General features: G+C 41.7%; 1 protein-coding gene across 4 annotated transcripts in view; it reads right to left on the reverse strand.

Moving 5' to 3' along the window:
- Window positions 1–13,406, reverse strand: part of ARHGAP10 (Rho GTPase activating protein 10) — a 337,434-nt gene that overhangs the window by 25,579 nt on the left and 298,449 nt on the right. For all 4 annotated transcript variants that reach the window (XM_064383837.1, XM_064383836.1, XM_064383838.1 and 1 more), the window contains one exon: window positions 7,153–7,312. In XM_064383837.1, coding sequence (XP_064239907.1) covers window positions 7,153–7,312 — 160 coding nt within the window. The remainder of the gene's footprint in view (window positions 1–7,152; window positions 7,313–13,406) is intronic.

The following is a 13,406-nucleotide window of genomic DNA, read 5'->3' on the forward strand; positions in this document are numbered from 1 at the left end:
CCTTTTAACAGATAATCTTGCTAAGCCTTGGTTTGCTTAAATAACTTATATAAGGTCCCCGAGGCTGTAAGAAACAGAACTCAGATGCAAAGCCAGGCCTGCTTGGAATCAGTGCTCTACCAATGTAAACGGTCTCGAACTTACACAGAGTGCCCATGAGGTCCTTACCTTAGTTAGATATTGAGACACAGATAGCCAATTCACGAACAGCAAATAATAAATTACAACAATGGCAGCAAGTAAGAAAATCTTTAACAACAAAAACCAGTTAAACTAAAACCCAAAAATGACTGATCCAAGACTTAATTGTTTTTAAAGTCTTAAATGGTGGAAAAGCCACTACAAAATTCAGGCATGTGTTTTTATTTTGGAAAGTCATCTTTTCATGGTAGGGCTTTAAAGTTACATGGACTATCAACATTCTGACTTAAAAATAAAACCTCCAAATTTCAGCACCTGCAGCTACAGCACAGCAAAGGAAGACACGAATTAGGCCACACACAAGTGCCAAGTACACAACGCAGATCCCAAAAATACCCCAGCAAGCCACAATGGATGTGTATCGAAGCATGTAAGGAAGCCAGGCAGTTGGCATGGCATAATTTCTATACAAAGTTGGAAAGAAGGAATTCAAGGAAACACACAAGACAAAAGCTGCACCCCCAAACTGAAAGTGAACAGACATTGATGGTAGATGGCCAAGTATACAGGCCCTGAGACTCACTTCCAGAGCTTTTCTGAAGCTGAACAGAGACAACTGAATATCGTATTACTCAAAAAAAGATTATGGATGCTGCCTGGTTGCACAGATCAAATTTCCAAGTCTCTCAAGCTCTGCTGTGGAGGAGAATGCCCTCCTCCCCGAATCTCAGCCAAGGTGTTAGATGATGAATTTGCAGCAACCAGATTCAAGTGTTTATTCCCCATAGATAATTATACACCACAGCCACATGAAGTAATGTAAGGTCATTGCTCCCTCTTCAAACCAAGGGCACTGGCCAGTTGACAGCCATGGCTGTCTCATTGGGTTTCAGAATCGGGACGGGGTGGAGAATACCCACAATTCAAACAATGTCCCCACAGGCAACTACACAATTTCAATTTCTACAGTAAAACAAGTCACTGGGCCAGACACATCAGGGGTCAAACTCTCCTGTCCTTTACTGCTTATGTGGCTTGGGCCAATTTTCCTATAACCTTTGTGGCTTCCAATCTTTAAAAACGAAGATGTATCTACCCCACTGGGTTGATGCAAGCATTAAGATGAAATGTCATTTACAACACAGCTGAAACGACGTCTGGTGCCCCATAATACTAAATGCTCTATGGTCTCTGAGCCTGGAAATACAAGAGGGTAACTATCTAATCATACTTTCTCTGCAGCCTGAACCACCAGCCTCTGCTAAAGCAAAAGGTTCTACTCCCTTAAGTCCCCAGAGCCCCAAGAGGTAGGGGAAGGAGCTAACCTCGGCCCAGAATTTAACAGGCTGCTGTGGGCTCACAGCAAGAGAACACGCCCTGCCTGTTCATTTGGCTTCTGTTCTTCCTTAGATTTGAGCTACCTTAGACCCTGCTGTTCACTTAGGTATGAGAACAGGTACTGGCCTCCAATTCATTCTTCACAGTACTCACATCAGAGAGCACATCCTTCCAGAAGGTACTAGCTCTACTAGAGATCTCAGTGTAACCCACCGCATTCTATAGCCGGGGCCCACATAAGGGTAAATAGAGTAAAGCAGCTAAATTAGGAAATCATCCCCCTACTAACCAATAAGGATGCAGGAAGTTTTTATAATGGGAAGTTCATTCCTTTAGGTTATTTATCACCCTCTCCTGACCTGAAATTTACAGAGCTTCCCACCCCTTATTACAAAAGCAGTATATGTTCATTTTGGTCAAGTTAGCAAAAAAAAAAAAAAGCAAATGTGCAAAAAAAGCACTTTTAAAAGATAAGTCTATTTGTTTTTGAAATAATCAGATTAAGATACCAACTTCTAGGGTAAACTGACCGCCCTGGTCCTGAAGGAGTGCCAGGATTGAGGAAGCCCTCTCTGAAGGAGGAGGGAGAGGGAAGAAGGAAAGACAGAGAGAGAGGAAGGGTGGAGGTGAAGATGAAGTTCGCCAGTGACTGCCACCCTCTAATTTCTCAGTAGGTGCCAGACTTCACAGAAATCTATTAAAACTGACCTAAAATGATTATTTTTCTGAACTTTAGGCAAATCATTCATGGTTTACTGTGGTATACTAAGCCACAAATCATATTTAAGGGGGTACTCTGATACCTCCCAGGAAAATTTATTGACTTCCTGAACAGCAATCACGGAACCAGCAGTCAAGTAATTTGAAATGCCAAGCAGTTGTCTCTGAGAAACCCCTATTCATTCACCCAATTTAGAGGAAACAAGTGATTTCATTGACAGGAATAAAAATGGTTCCCAGTGAGTGCACACAAACTATATGATGACATGCACAAGGCTGTATATGGGAATAGGAAGGTGTTATCTAGTGATCTTAAATAACTGACATCAAGTCTGAGTAGGCACAAATCTCAGTGGCACAACGACAGCTTGAAGCACTAGCTGGAAGAGATGCTTTAGGGATATCTTAACATTCAGGATAAACAAAGCCAAGCCTCTCAGTGGGTAGAGAGAGGAATCTACTGCCCTCCTGGCCTGCCAGGGCACAGAGTGAGATGCATCTCAGGGTGCCGGCACCCCCAGCTAGAAAGAGCTATTCTGAGACCATGCCATCTTGAATTTGAGAATGTGCTGGCAGAAAAGGAGGTGGTCCTTTTCAGTTGAAATCTGTAGAGGCAGCAGATAGCAATGCCTGATATTTCCTAAAAGAGATTTTCTTTTATGGCAAAGAATCTAAAAGGATTACTTGTCAAGGACTTCGTTCCATCAATTACAATAGAAGAAAACCTGTTTAGAGAAAACTACTTTATTGTGGGGAAAAAATGACTTTGGAACATTTGAAATACCTTGACCTATGATGTAATGTCCTCCAAGGAGACTGAGCTAGCAATTCTTCACTGGCAATGAAGTCACCCATCACCTCACTGAGTGTTCAGGTAAGTAATAGCTACAGATGATTGACTGCAATGAATAATACCCACAAGTCATAAACATCGGCCGAAACCCAAGGAACCCAATTCTGCCTCATTGTTTTCTACCTATCATACAAACAGCTGCACTGACACACCGCCTGTGTCAGAACCACAGCTGCTGTAAGTTTTCCTCTGCAAATCTGCTTTCCAGTGGACAAGATTTTGGCATTTTTGTTCAGCAGATCTACTGAGGCCCTATGTGATCCACACACATTTGGACTCCATTCCTTAGAATCTGAGATCACAGTAAAAGCCCTGAGTAGAGTTTTAATGGCCCCATAGCAACTTTGGCTAAAAGGGATCTTAATGAGCATTTACTCAGAATCTATCATATTTAATACTGTACAGCTGGTATGCAGAGATGAGGGCAGGCCAGAAGAGAACATACAATAAGAACTTACAAATGCTAAGGAAACAAAACACAGCAAGGAGCGAATGGCAAGATTAATTCTGTGGAATTCCTAGAGGAAGAGTTGGTGATCTTTATTTATAAGAAAGATGAATCGGACACCAAATGTAGTAGCCTAAGAGATATTCAATGACATACAGAAAGAAATGAGATTTCCAAAAGGAAGTATTTTTACACATAATTAAAATAAGAGATTAAAAGTTTACTAATAATTATGTCAATATCACAAAAAAGTTCAAAGAATATAAGATCTAACTCCTAACATTAAGAATTTTATGGCCAGGCATGGTGGCTCACGCCTGTAATCCCAAAACTCTGGGAGGCCAAGGCGGGCAGATCACTTGAGGTCAGGAGTTTGAGACCAGCCTGACCAACATGGTGAAATCCTATCTCTACTAAAAATATAAAAATTAGCCAGACGTGGTGGTGTATGTCTGTAATCCCAGTTACTTGGGAGGCTGAGGCACAAGAATCACTTGAACCCAGGAATCGGAGGTTGCAGTAAGCCAAGATCATGCCACTGTACCCCAGCCTAGGTGACAGAGTGAGACTCTGTATTCCCCGCCACCTCCCCCTTAAAAAAGTAAAGAATTTTATGATCTAGCTTGGGAGGGAGAGATTAGCTATGTAGAAACATTTATTCTACATAAATATCAAATAATATTAAAAGGCAAATATTAACCAATACTCAAAGGCATCTTGAATTTCTTAGCGCCAAATAATGAGCTATCAGCAGAAATACTGATAAGGAATCTCTTTAGAGGTTCCCTGTAGATTGGAGCATGAGGAAGACTTCCTGGAAGTGAAGATTAAATTGGACCATGAAGCTAGGTCAGGATTTCAGGATTAGCTTGAGCAAAAAAAGCAGGACAGATATTTGAGGCAAAGAGAACCAAAGCATGTGGGAAGCACACACAGGCTATTGGAAGGACAGCAATACACGACCCTAGAAGAGTCCTTTATTTTTCTGAGATGGAGTCTCACTCTATCGCCCAGGCTGGAGTGTGGTGGCGCAATCTTGGCTCAGTGCAACCTCCACCTCCCGGGTTCAAGTGATTCTGTCTCAGCCTCCCAAGTAGCTGGGATTATAGGCAACCACCACCATGCCCAGCTAATTTTTGTATTCTTAGTAGAGACGGGGTTTCACCATCTTGGCCAGGCTGGTCTTGAAGTCCTAACCTCGTGATCCACCCACCTTGGCCTCCCAAAGTGCTGGGATTACAGGCATGAGTGACTGTGCCAGCTGAAGAAGAGTGTTTTTTTAAACAAAAGAGGCGGAGAAATCACTTATCCTAATTACGCTCCTCAGAGAAGCAGCTTATACTCAGCATGGCCCTGGAAGCAGGCGGGGAGCAGGGGATGGTCTTTTACATCAAGGCTCATTCATCGTCACCTTGGAACTCCTTAGAAAGGCAAGCTCTCAGGCCCTTCTCAGACCTACTGCATCCTCAGCTCTGGGGTGAGGCCAGCAGTGTGGGTCTTCGGGAGACTACAGTGGGTTCAGGTGCATGTTCAAGTCCAAGAGCCACTCACCTAACATACACACTTCCTAACATCACGACAAATCTGGACTGATACACCCTCATCAGCAAATCCTTTAAAAGATATGTAAGAAACATTCTAGTATATACTTCAGAGAAACATAATGTATTCCATCCATGGCACAGAAAAAAAAAAAATCAAGTTTCTGAAGTAGGAGAAAGTCTCCATTATAGAAAAAAACAAAACCTCCTTTCCAGACTTGCTTCAACTACTCCCCCAACCCCCTTCTTTGGCCTCTCAAGGTTGGAGTGCTTTTCATGACATTTTAAAATGCGTATGAATAGGCAGCTGGGGAATTCACTCCTCATTTGATTTATGACCCAAAATATCAAGCTCTTCTTGTTTCAGGCATGGACGTCTTGTGAATTGAGTGTTGGCCGTATCGTGGCTCATAATGTCACTTTTCTGCAGAACCGCCACGGAAGAAAGATGACTGCCTAAACGGCACTCCACTGCCTGTGATGTCCACGTACTGAAAGGCAGAATTAGGGATCTGGTTTTCACTAAAACACACACACAGGCTAAATTCCACCTCTGATGAAACCAGGATTATAGATTCTGGGTGCCTAGGTAACTACTGTTATTGTTGCTTGTAGTACTACAGTGAAACAGAATTTTTACTGTGGAAAAAGAACAGCAAAGGTGGCAAACATACCTAAGTAACACAGAATTTAAATCCACAACCTTCAGCATAAAAAATATGCACAGATGAAAACAGCAGCGGGAAAAACCTCTTCTGGAGAATGTGTTGCCGTACTTGGAGTTTCAGTCAGATTTTCAGTCTTCAGGTCACCCCAAAATTTTGGCATACCAAATGCTTCCCAGCCTCCCTTAATACTTAGTAAGTTCATAACCATTTCATGTGAATCCAGCAGTAACTATAAAAAGGCAAGTAATCTGAGGAACACTTTCCAGTCCATTTAAAGTCCCAAGAATGCCCAGCTAGGGTCAGATGACATCGTTATCTATAATTTAAGCAACTTTGGCTTTAAAAAAAATTTGTAAGACTCTCTGGATGGTCCAGGCATAGTGGCTCATGCCTGTAATCCCAGCACTTTGGAAGGCTGAGGCGGGTGGATAACCTGAGGTCAGGAGTTCAAGACCAGCCTGGCCAACATAGTGAAACCCCATCTCTACTAAAAATACAAAAACTAGCCGAGCATGGTAGCGTACACCTGTAATCCCAGCTACCTGGGGGGCTGAGGCAGGACAACTGCTTAAACCCGGGAGGCGGAGGTTGCAGTGAACTGAGATTGCACCACTGCACACCCCACCCTGGGCAACAAGAGCAAAACTCCATTAAAAAAAAAAAACCCTCCAGATGAATTATAAATGTATTTTTAGATAAAATTTCATTGACTAATCCTGTATGGCCTTGTAATTATTAGTGGAGTTTTCTCTTCCCCGAGCACTTGTTTGAAACGAGATGTCCTTCTGGGTTCCACATCACCACCATCCTGACTTTACTCCACAGCCCTGGTCAACACAGCCAGACAAGCCTCACAGAGTTAAACAGGTTCAAGGTACTTTATTTGCGTTAATGTTATATGTCCCAATATATTTGAGCTGATCTGCACATGCCTGGCACTAAACCAAACTGACAAGATAAAATCAAATATGTCAACCATCAAGTCTCGACTCTGCAGGACACAATGGAGCAAAACAGAGCAGAATGCTAGCATCACGCTCTCAGAAATTCATGTAAGTAAAATATCTTTCTATAGACAGTTTCAAGAGTCTGTCCATCAGCGCATGCACTCTCACGTCTCTAGAAGGGTGCATAACTAGTGGGGAAACATCTTGTGTGGGACAGTAACAAATTTCCTTAGCCGAATCCAAAACTGCCCAGGAACTGAACTTAGATCAGATTTGACCTGTCATCCATCTACGCCTTCCATACTAGAAACACAGAGAGAATTCAAGAAAGGGTCTGTTTTAAGGACCCTTCTCCCTTTGGTGGCCCCTCTAATAAGAGAACAAGGGTTCCTAGATCTAATGGCTTCAGCACCCACTGGTCACTGGTCATAGAAACTTCAAAATGAACAGTCACAGCTTCCTCCCTTCAGCACCAAACAGAAGCATGGTTACTTACACAGTGGATGCCCAGTCCCCAAAGCTCCCTCCATCTGCCAGAAGGTGGTTTTTGTCTGGTCCAGGAGGCCCAGGGACAGCTGCAGTCACGGGAGACGGGGAGGAAAGTGAGTCCAGACTGCTGGTAGGGGTGTCCTCCTTAGAAGGGTTAGGATTGTCACCTAGGAGAAAAAAAAGCACAGCACTGAATTTCAAACAAATACTCAGAGGAGAAAAAACTCCACTAATAATTATATGGCATTACTTGATCAATCAAATTATTAAAGTACATTTACAATTCAGCCTGACAGTATCTGGGTGTCCTGTGTTTACATTTTCTTTAATCAAAGATACTTAAAATAAACCATAGATAATATGCAGTGAGGAATGTTTTCCCTACAAGAAAACACAATGATCAAAATCAGATAATGGAAGACAAAAGCCACAATGGTGGCCACAATGACTTCCTCATCTATAAGGAGTCCATGTATAAACAGATGAAATCAAGAATAGCTCAGAGCAGCACACCAGCCCCGTGGAGTCAACCTCTTACTTTCTGGTTAAGTCATTCTCAGTTGCCACTTAACGCATAATAAGCTAAACAACTCTAGGAGGGCCTTGTCTTCTGAGCTGGTACTAGGATTATAATTTCTAATACCTCAACATTAAAATCCCACACATAGACAAACTTCCATTTCCCTTTGGACATTGTGGGGCGCTACAAGAGTGTTAGTTAAGGCTTTTGTGGTAATGGCACAGGATGAATTTAAACTGAAACTAAAAAAGAATTTTAAATGAGTTACACAACATGCATTCACAGAGGGCCATTTCATTAAATGTGTTTAGTATATTATTTGTACACATTATGGGCTTGGGTAGAAAATGCAGAAGATGGAAAAGAGAGCTCACAAGAGCAGCTATTTCCCTCTACTAGTCTTCTTGCTTTCATGGTACTTACTCCCAGCTACCACAAAATGCACCTGATTTGCATCCATCAAGGCTTGGCCCTTTGGCCTAATCCTCAGTTCCCAGGCAATACTAACTGCTCCAGGCAACCCTGCAGAGGCAGCAATGTTCTGTAAAGATGGCGATGGTCCTAAACTGCTATGGAAGCAGATGTGACACACAGAGAGGTCCATAAACCCTGCCACCAACAGCTTCTAGCTGATTAAAGCTTCATGCTTCCCCAGTCCCAGGTCCCAGAAACAGAGCAAGAACGAATGCCAGCAACAGCAAGGACCTTGCTCCCAAAAAACATCTTAGATGGATTTCGATTCTCCTAAAAATGAAGCACAAGAGAAACTCCAGGCTCTGATTAAGCTAGCTCCTCAGACTCTAATCTTGAAAACTGATTGTGCAAAATAACTCTTATTGACTCCTGACCCAGCTTATAACTAAGGGTTAAGCCAGAGAATCTTAGAAATGGATATCTAGAACAACTGAATCCAAAGAAGCAGGAGTTGGAGATGGTGGTAATGGCTCAGAGAAGAAATTGTTTATGGGGGGTACTGGGGAGGGAGACACCTGGAGGACCCTGTGCAGAAGATTCTATTGAGGGAGTTTTCTGTGTAAGTGCTGCGTGCTAACCAACTGTGCCACTGGAGCTCCAAGGAAGAGTTTTTTGAACTCTTTCTTTCATAAGTGTGTTCCCGGGGAGGGTGGGGGACATGGCAGAGCAAGAGATGAACCGTATCTCCACAGGGCAGTTCTCCCTGTCCTGAGTCTCTCTACTTATAAAATCTAGAAGACTCTGTGATTGCTCTTTCAGTGAAGCCACTTTTTCCACAGCCCTTCACCACAAAAACGTTTAGCTAATTGGAGAAATTCTGCTCCAACAGAAGGGCCAATTTTCAGGCAAATGGACCAAAACCCACTGGTAGACCACTGCTATGATTTCCTTTCAATTTATTTTCTTTCTGGGATACAGTCCACTTTGGAACAAACACCACATCATCCCCTGTGCCCAGCAAGCTCAAATCTATCCAGTTCTTTTCCGTGGAAGGGCCGCAAGGGGCTGGCCTCCAGCTTTCCCAGGGCTCTCCTTGTCTCTCTCAGTCATCATGAGCAATGACTCCCCTCAAAATTAAGAGAGTCTCAAATGGAACCCCAGCACGGAGTCCAGAGTAAACCCGAATGTTGACCTGGCATGACGGCGGCCCTTAGGGCTCAGCTAGACGTAGCAAACTGTCATCAGTTCTGAAGCAGAACAGGATCACCTTCACAGAAGTCAGATGCCAGCAGCTCCCTGGCTGCAGGAGGCTGGACCCAGGCCCTCAGTCCTCCCTGGGCTGCATGCCCTGACAGCCAGGCAGGGCATGACATGGCAGAAGCAGCAAAGGAGAGTCTGGGACCGGTTTATTCCCTGACTCACTCCTACCAAGAGAAACCTGTCAATGAGAAGCAACTTTGGGGAACTGGAGAGCAGGAGTTTAATGTTATTTTTGAAAGATGCCTGAAATGTTTTTACAACCAGATACAGCAGATCATTTACACTGCCTCTAATCCTTTTCCCAAGCAGACTGACACAGCACAAATTGTCATTCAACATATTAAATCACATTCTATTAAGAGACTTCTCTCTTCCTTCCTGCCAAACAGTGGCAATCCGAAACCTCAAGTGAAAATAATATTGATAGAAGGGAATGTTGACACAGGCTGATCAAAGGAGAAGACACCTTACCGACTTTCCAAGTGTATACAGTTCCTTCTTCCTTTACTATTCAGGAATGAGCTTACCTACTTGAGAGGATCACTGAATTTGAGGGAGAATAAATCATCAGGTACGTAAACATTAAATACTTAACAACCATTTCTGAAACTTTAGTTCACCAAAAATCAAATCAGCATTTTTTAACTAGTACGAAAATAATAAAACTAAAAAAACATTCTATGCTCAACAACTTCTGGAATGAATAAATACATATATATGAAAATGCACATATATTTTTCCTTATACTTTTATATATTTATATATCTATATTTATATTTACGTATCTAAAAAATTATATAAATACATATTTTAGAGATAGAGTCTCCCTATGTTGCCCAGGCTGGTCTCGGACTTCTGGGCTCAAGTGATCCTCCTGCCTTGACTTCTCAAAGTGTTGGGGTTACAAGTGTGAGCCACCATCCCTGGCTGGGAATAAAGATTTTAAATCCCATGGAACTAACTTAAAACTGAGAAATACAGTCAGAGACACAGTTATTTTTCCCCTATCATTTCTTCTGAGTGATCACACAATCTCTTCCCTTAGGTGTTACCCTTTAAGGGCATCTTCAAAGAGACAAATCACCACTGGGTAAAAAGGCTTTTCCAGTGAGTGAACAAAAATGGTGCCAAAGGATTTACGAACAGACTCGAAGACACTCATTGGAAAATGAACTACCACTGATTAGAAGAGAAAATGACTTCCTCGCAGCATATCCACAGATTAATTCCCGCAAAGTACTTGCCAACCCCCTCATCTCCTGACTCGGTCCTCCTTTGTCACAGCAGTATGCAGTCAACAACTGTGCATTTCACCATCATAACTGGTTTCACAACCTGGTTTTAGGTGCCCATTTCCCTTGCACATTTTGTCAGGGTGGAGACCATGTCTGGTCTTGGGAAGCCTTAAGGAACACAATGCAGTGCCAGGCAAACCAGGAGTCATCAGGAAGCAGACTCTGCCGCAAGAAACAGCATGAATGAGGAGAGTCACTGCCTCTAGAAATTGGGAAGAAAAAAAAACCTGAAGACCCCAGCATATTCTCACAAAATCTGCACACGGTTTTGGATTCTCATCCTCTCCCCTTCCAAGCCACAAGCACCTCTAATCCACTTTATTCACCCAACTAGCATCTACTGAGCTTCTCCTTATGTACAAAGGCACATCACCGATGCTGAATTACACATGCAGAAAAGCAGTCCTTAACCCAAAGATGCCCAGAGTGTAAGTCAAAGACAAACAAGGTGGTTTGTGCTGTAATATGTTTATGTCAAGGAGCTTTGAGGCCCAGAAAAAAGGAAGTTTCAAAGTTGCCAGTGTCAAGAGTGAAAGACATGTGGGAGTGCAGCAACAGGAATAGGAAGAAATTATTGCCAGTTTCAAGGAAAAAGCCTCTGGTAGAGAAAATATCAAAATCCAAAGAACAGAAACAGGAGAGCATGTGGCCATTTTCAGAGCCACAAGTAATTGGATTTTGTTGGAAAATAGCAGGTGCATGAAACAGGGGAAAGAACTGTGCATCTAATGTAAAGGCATATGAATTTACTCTGCAGACACTGAGAAGGTATTGCAGGGATTAAGCAGGGAAGTGATATGATATGGAGAAAAGCTGCAAAAGATACTCAGTTATGACAGTCATTAGAACTCAGTCAGCAAAGGTGAAAGATGAGAGAGAAATTTCACATGAGCCTCACGTTCATGGCTTAAGAACTGGGTATATGGTAGAATCATAAACTGAAATAGGGAATAAAAAAACAAGGAGCATATTGGGTGAGGGGGATAATAAGACCACTTGTAGGTATGTTGGGTTTGGGGTGTCGATAAAAAGTCTGGGTGAAAATATCTAGGGGAAAGTTGGTTATACAACCCTGGCACTCGAAGAGAAGCCTGGGATAGTTTTATTGATCTGAGAGTCACGCACAGAGAGTTGAAGTCACAGCACTGGATGGAGAGAACAAGGAAGAAGATGTGGAAAAGTAAAAGAACCTTGAGGGGTCTTCAGGCCAAACAAGCTGGCTTTAAAAAGCGATGTTGTTGTTCTGTTGTCGTTTTAAATACAACGCGGTGTTCTCTTGCAAATATTTAGGAGTCCTGCACAAACATCAGTCCTCATAAAAGCTGGACAAAATTGGTCAAGAGGACATGTCTTTGGTGATAGCAACTGTATTTCACTCCTTAGTCTGATTTCTTCATGAGCTTGAGCACATGAACAAGTGCTCTATTTTCACAATAGACTAAAATAATCAAAGATTGGCAGAAAGTATTTTTGAAGGAAGGCTATAAAGTCTTAACAAATTCCATTAGATAAACAGTATATAAATTCTGTTCTCAGACCAATATTGTGAAATAATTCATATACTTAACAAATTCCATTAGATAAACAGTATATAAATTCTGTTCTCAGACCAATATTGTGAAATAATTCATATACTGGTAAACTAAACATGATCAAAAAGAAAATTATAATAAAAATATTTACAACTCAATAATAAAAACATTTCACATCAAAATTTGTGAAACATGCCAAAAAATGCCAAATAGAGCTTTATGGCTTTAAAATATTTGTTAGGAAACAAGAAAGGTTCAAAACATTCTTATGCCATATATAAACAGGTAATTTTCCTAGATATTGGTAGTCAAAGAACAGTCATCACTGACTGTTTAAATATTGAAATTAAATTCAATCAATGTGAAGTTGGCTATGAAACTAGAATTTACTGAAATACATTTGATGTCTTTTTTATTTTAGTATGTTTAATCAATAGGAATTACTTGTATACTATAATTAATACACATGACCTACTCCATAATAGTGAAATACTATTATTATTAACTATTATTTTATTTATTGGATGTAAGATTTTGAGGGAAGAAAAATCTCCAAATCACAGTGAAAATCGATGAGAAAATGTTATCTGACATATAAAAGCTCACTTTAAACACAGAGAAATAAATCTCAAGGCTAATCATCATCGATGGTACTTAGAGTGGCTTCAAACAGAATTAGATGAACTCTTTCACCAGCAGGGGGCGAGCACAACTGCCCCGATTAACATCAGGCCCTTCTCCACTTGTGCCTGAATTCATCCTCTGGTCACCCTGCATTTTCTATCTTTTAAATAGGGCCACCCAATAATAACCAATAATTTCTTGGTTTGAGTATTTCAATGGCTTCTTTGCCCAAATGATGTGTCTGCTCTAATGATGCCGTACCCACGAAGGACTAAAGCAACCACAATGTTTCTGGATGTCTTTATTGGAACAGGGCTCAGGAGGTCGGGGAGGAGAAAGGATACCCTCAAGGATCAACATCTCTGGGAAAAAGTCACAGCAGGAGACTAACAGCTTCGAGAAGAAAATCTACAGGAAGAGCCTGAAATGGAGGGGATTATAAAATGCTTCAGTAGGATGAGAGTTTTGTTTGGCTAATTTCTATAAGCCTGTTTAAAACATAATCTCTCAAGTAAGCAGGAGATAGTCATCATGTCCTAATTTCTACCACACGGCAAATACTATGACAATAAAATCTCCTAACCATAGTGGCCTTTCCTCCTAATGTTACCCAGGA

Source organism: Aotus nancymaae, unplaced genomic scaffold, assembly GCF_030222135.1.
Source record: "Aotus nancymaae isolate 86718 unplaced genomic scaffold, 86718_ANA_hifiasm-v0.15.2.pri h1tg000033l, whole genome shotgun sequence".
NCBI classification, from domain to species: Eukaryota; Metazoa; Chordata; class Mammalia; order Primates; family Aotidae; genus Aotus; species Aotus nancymaae.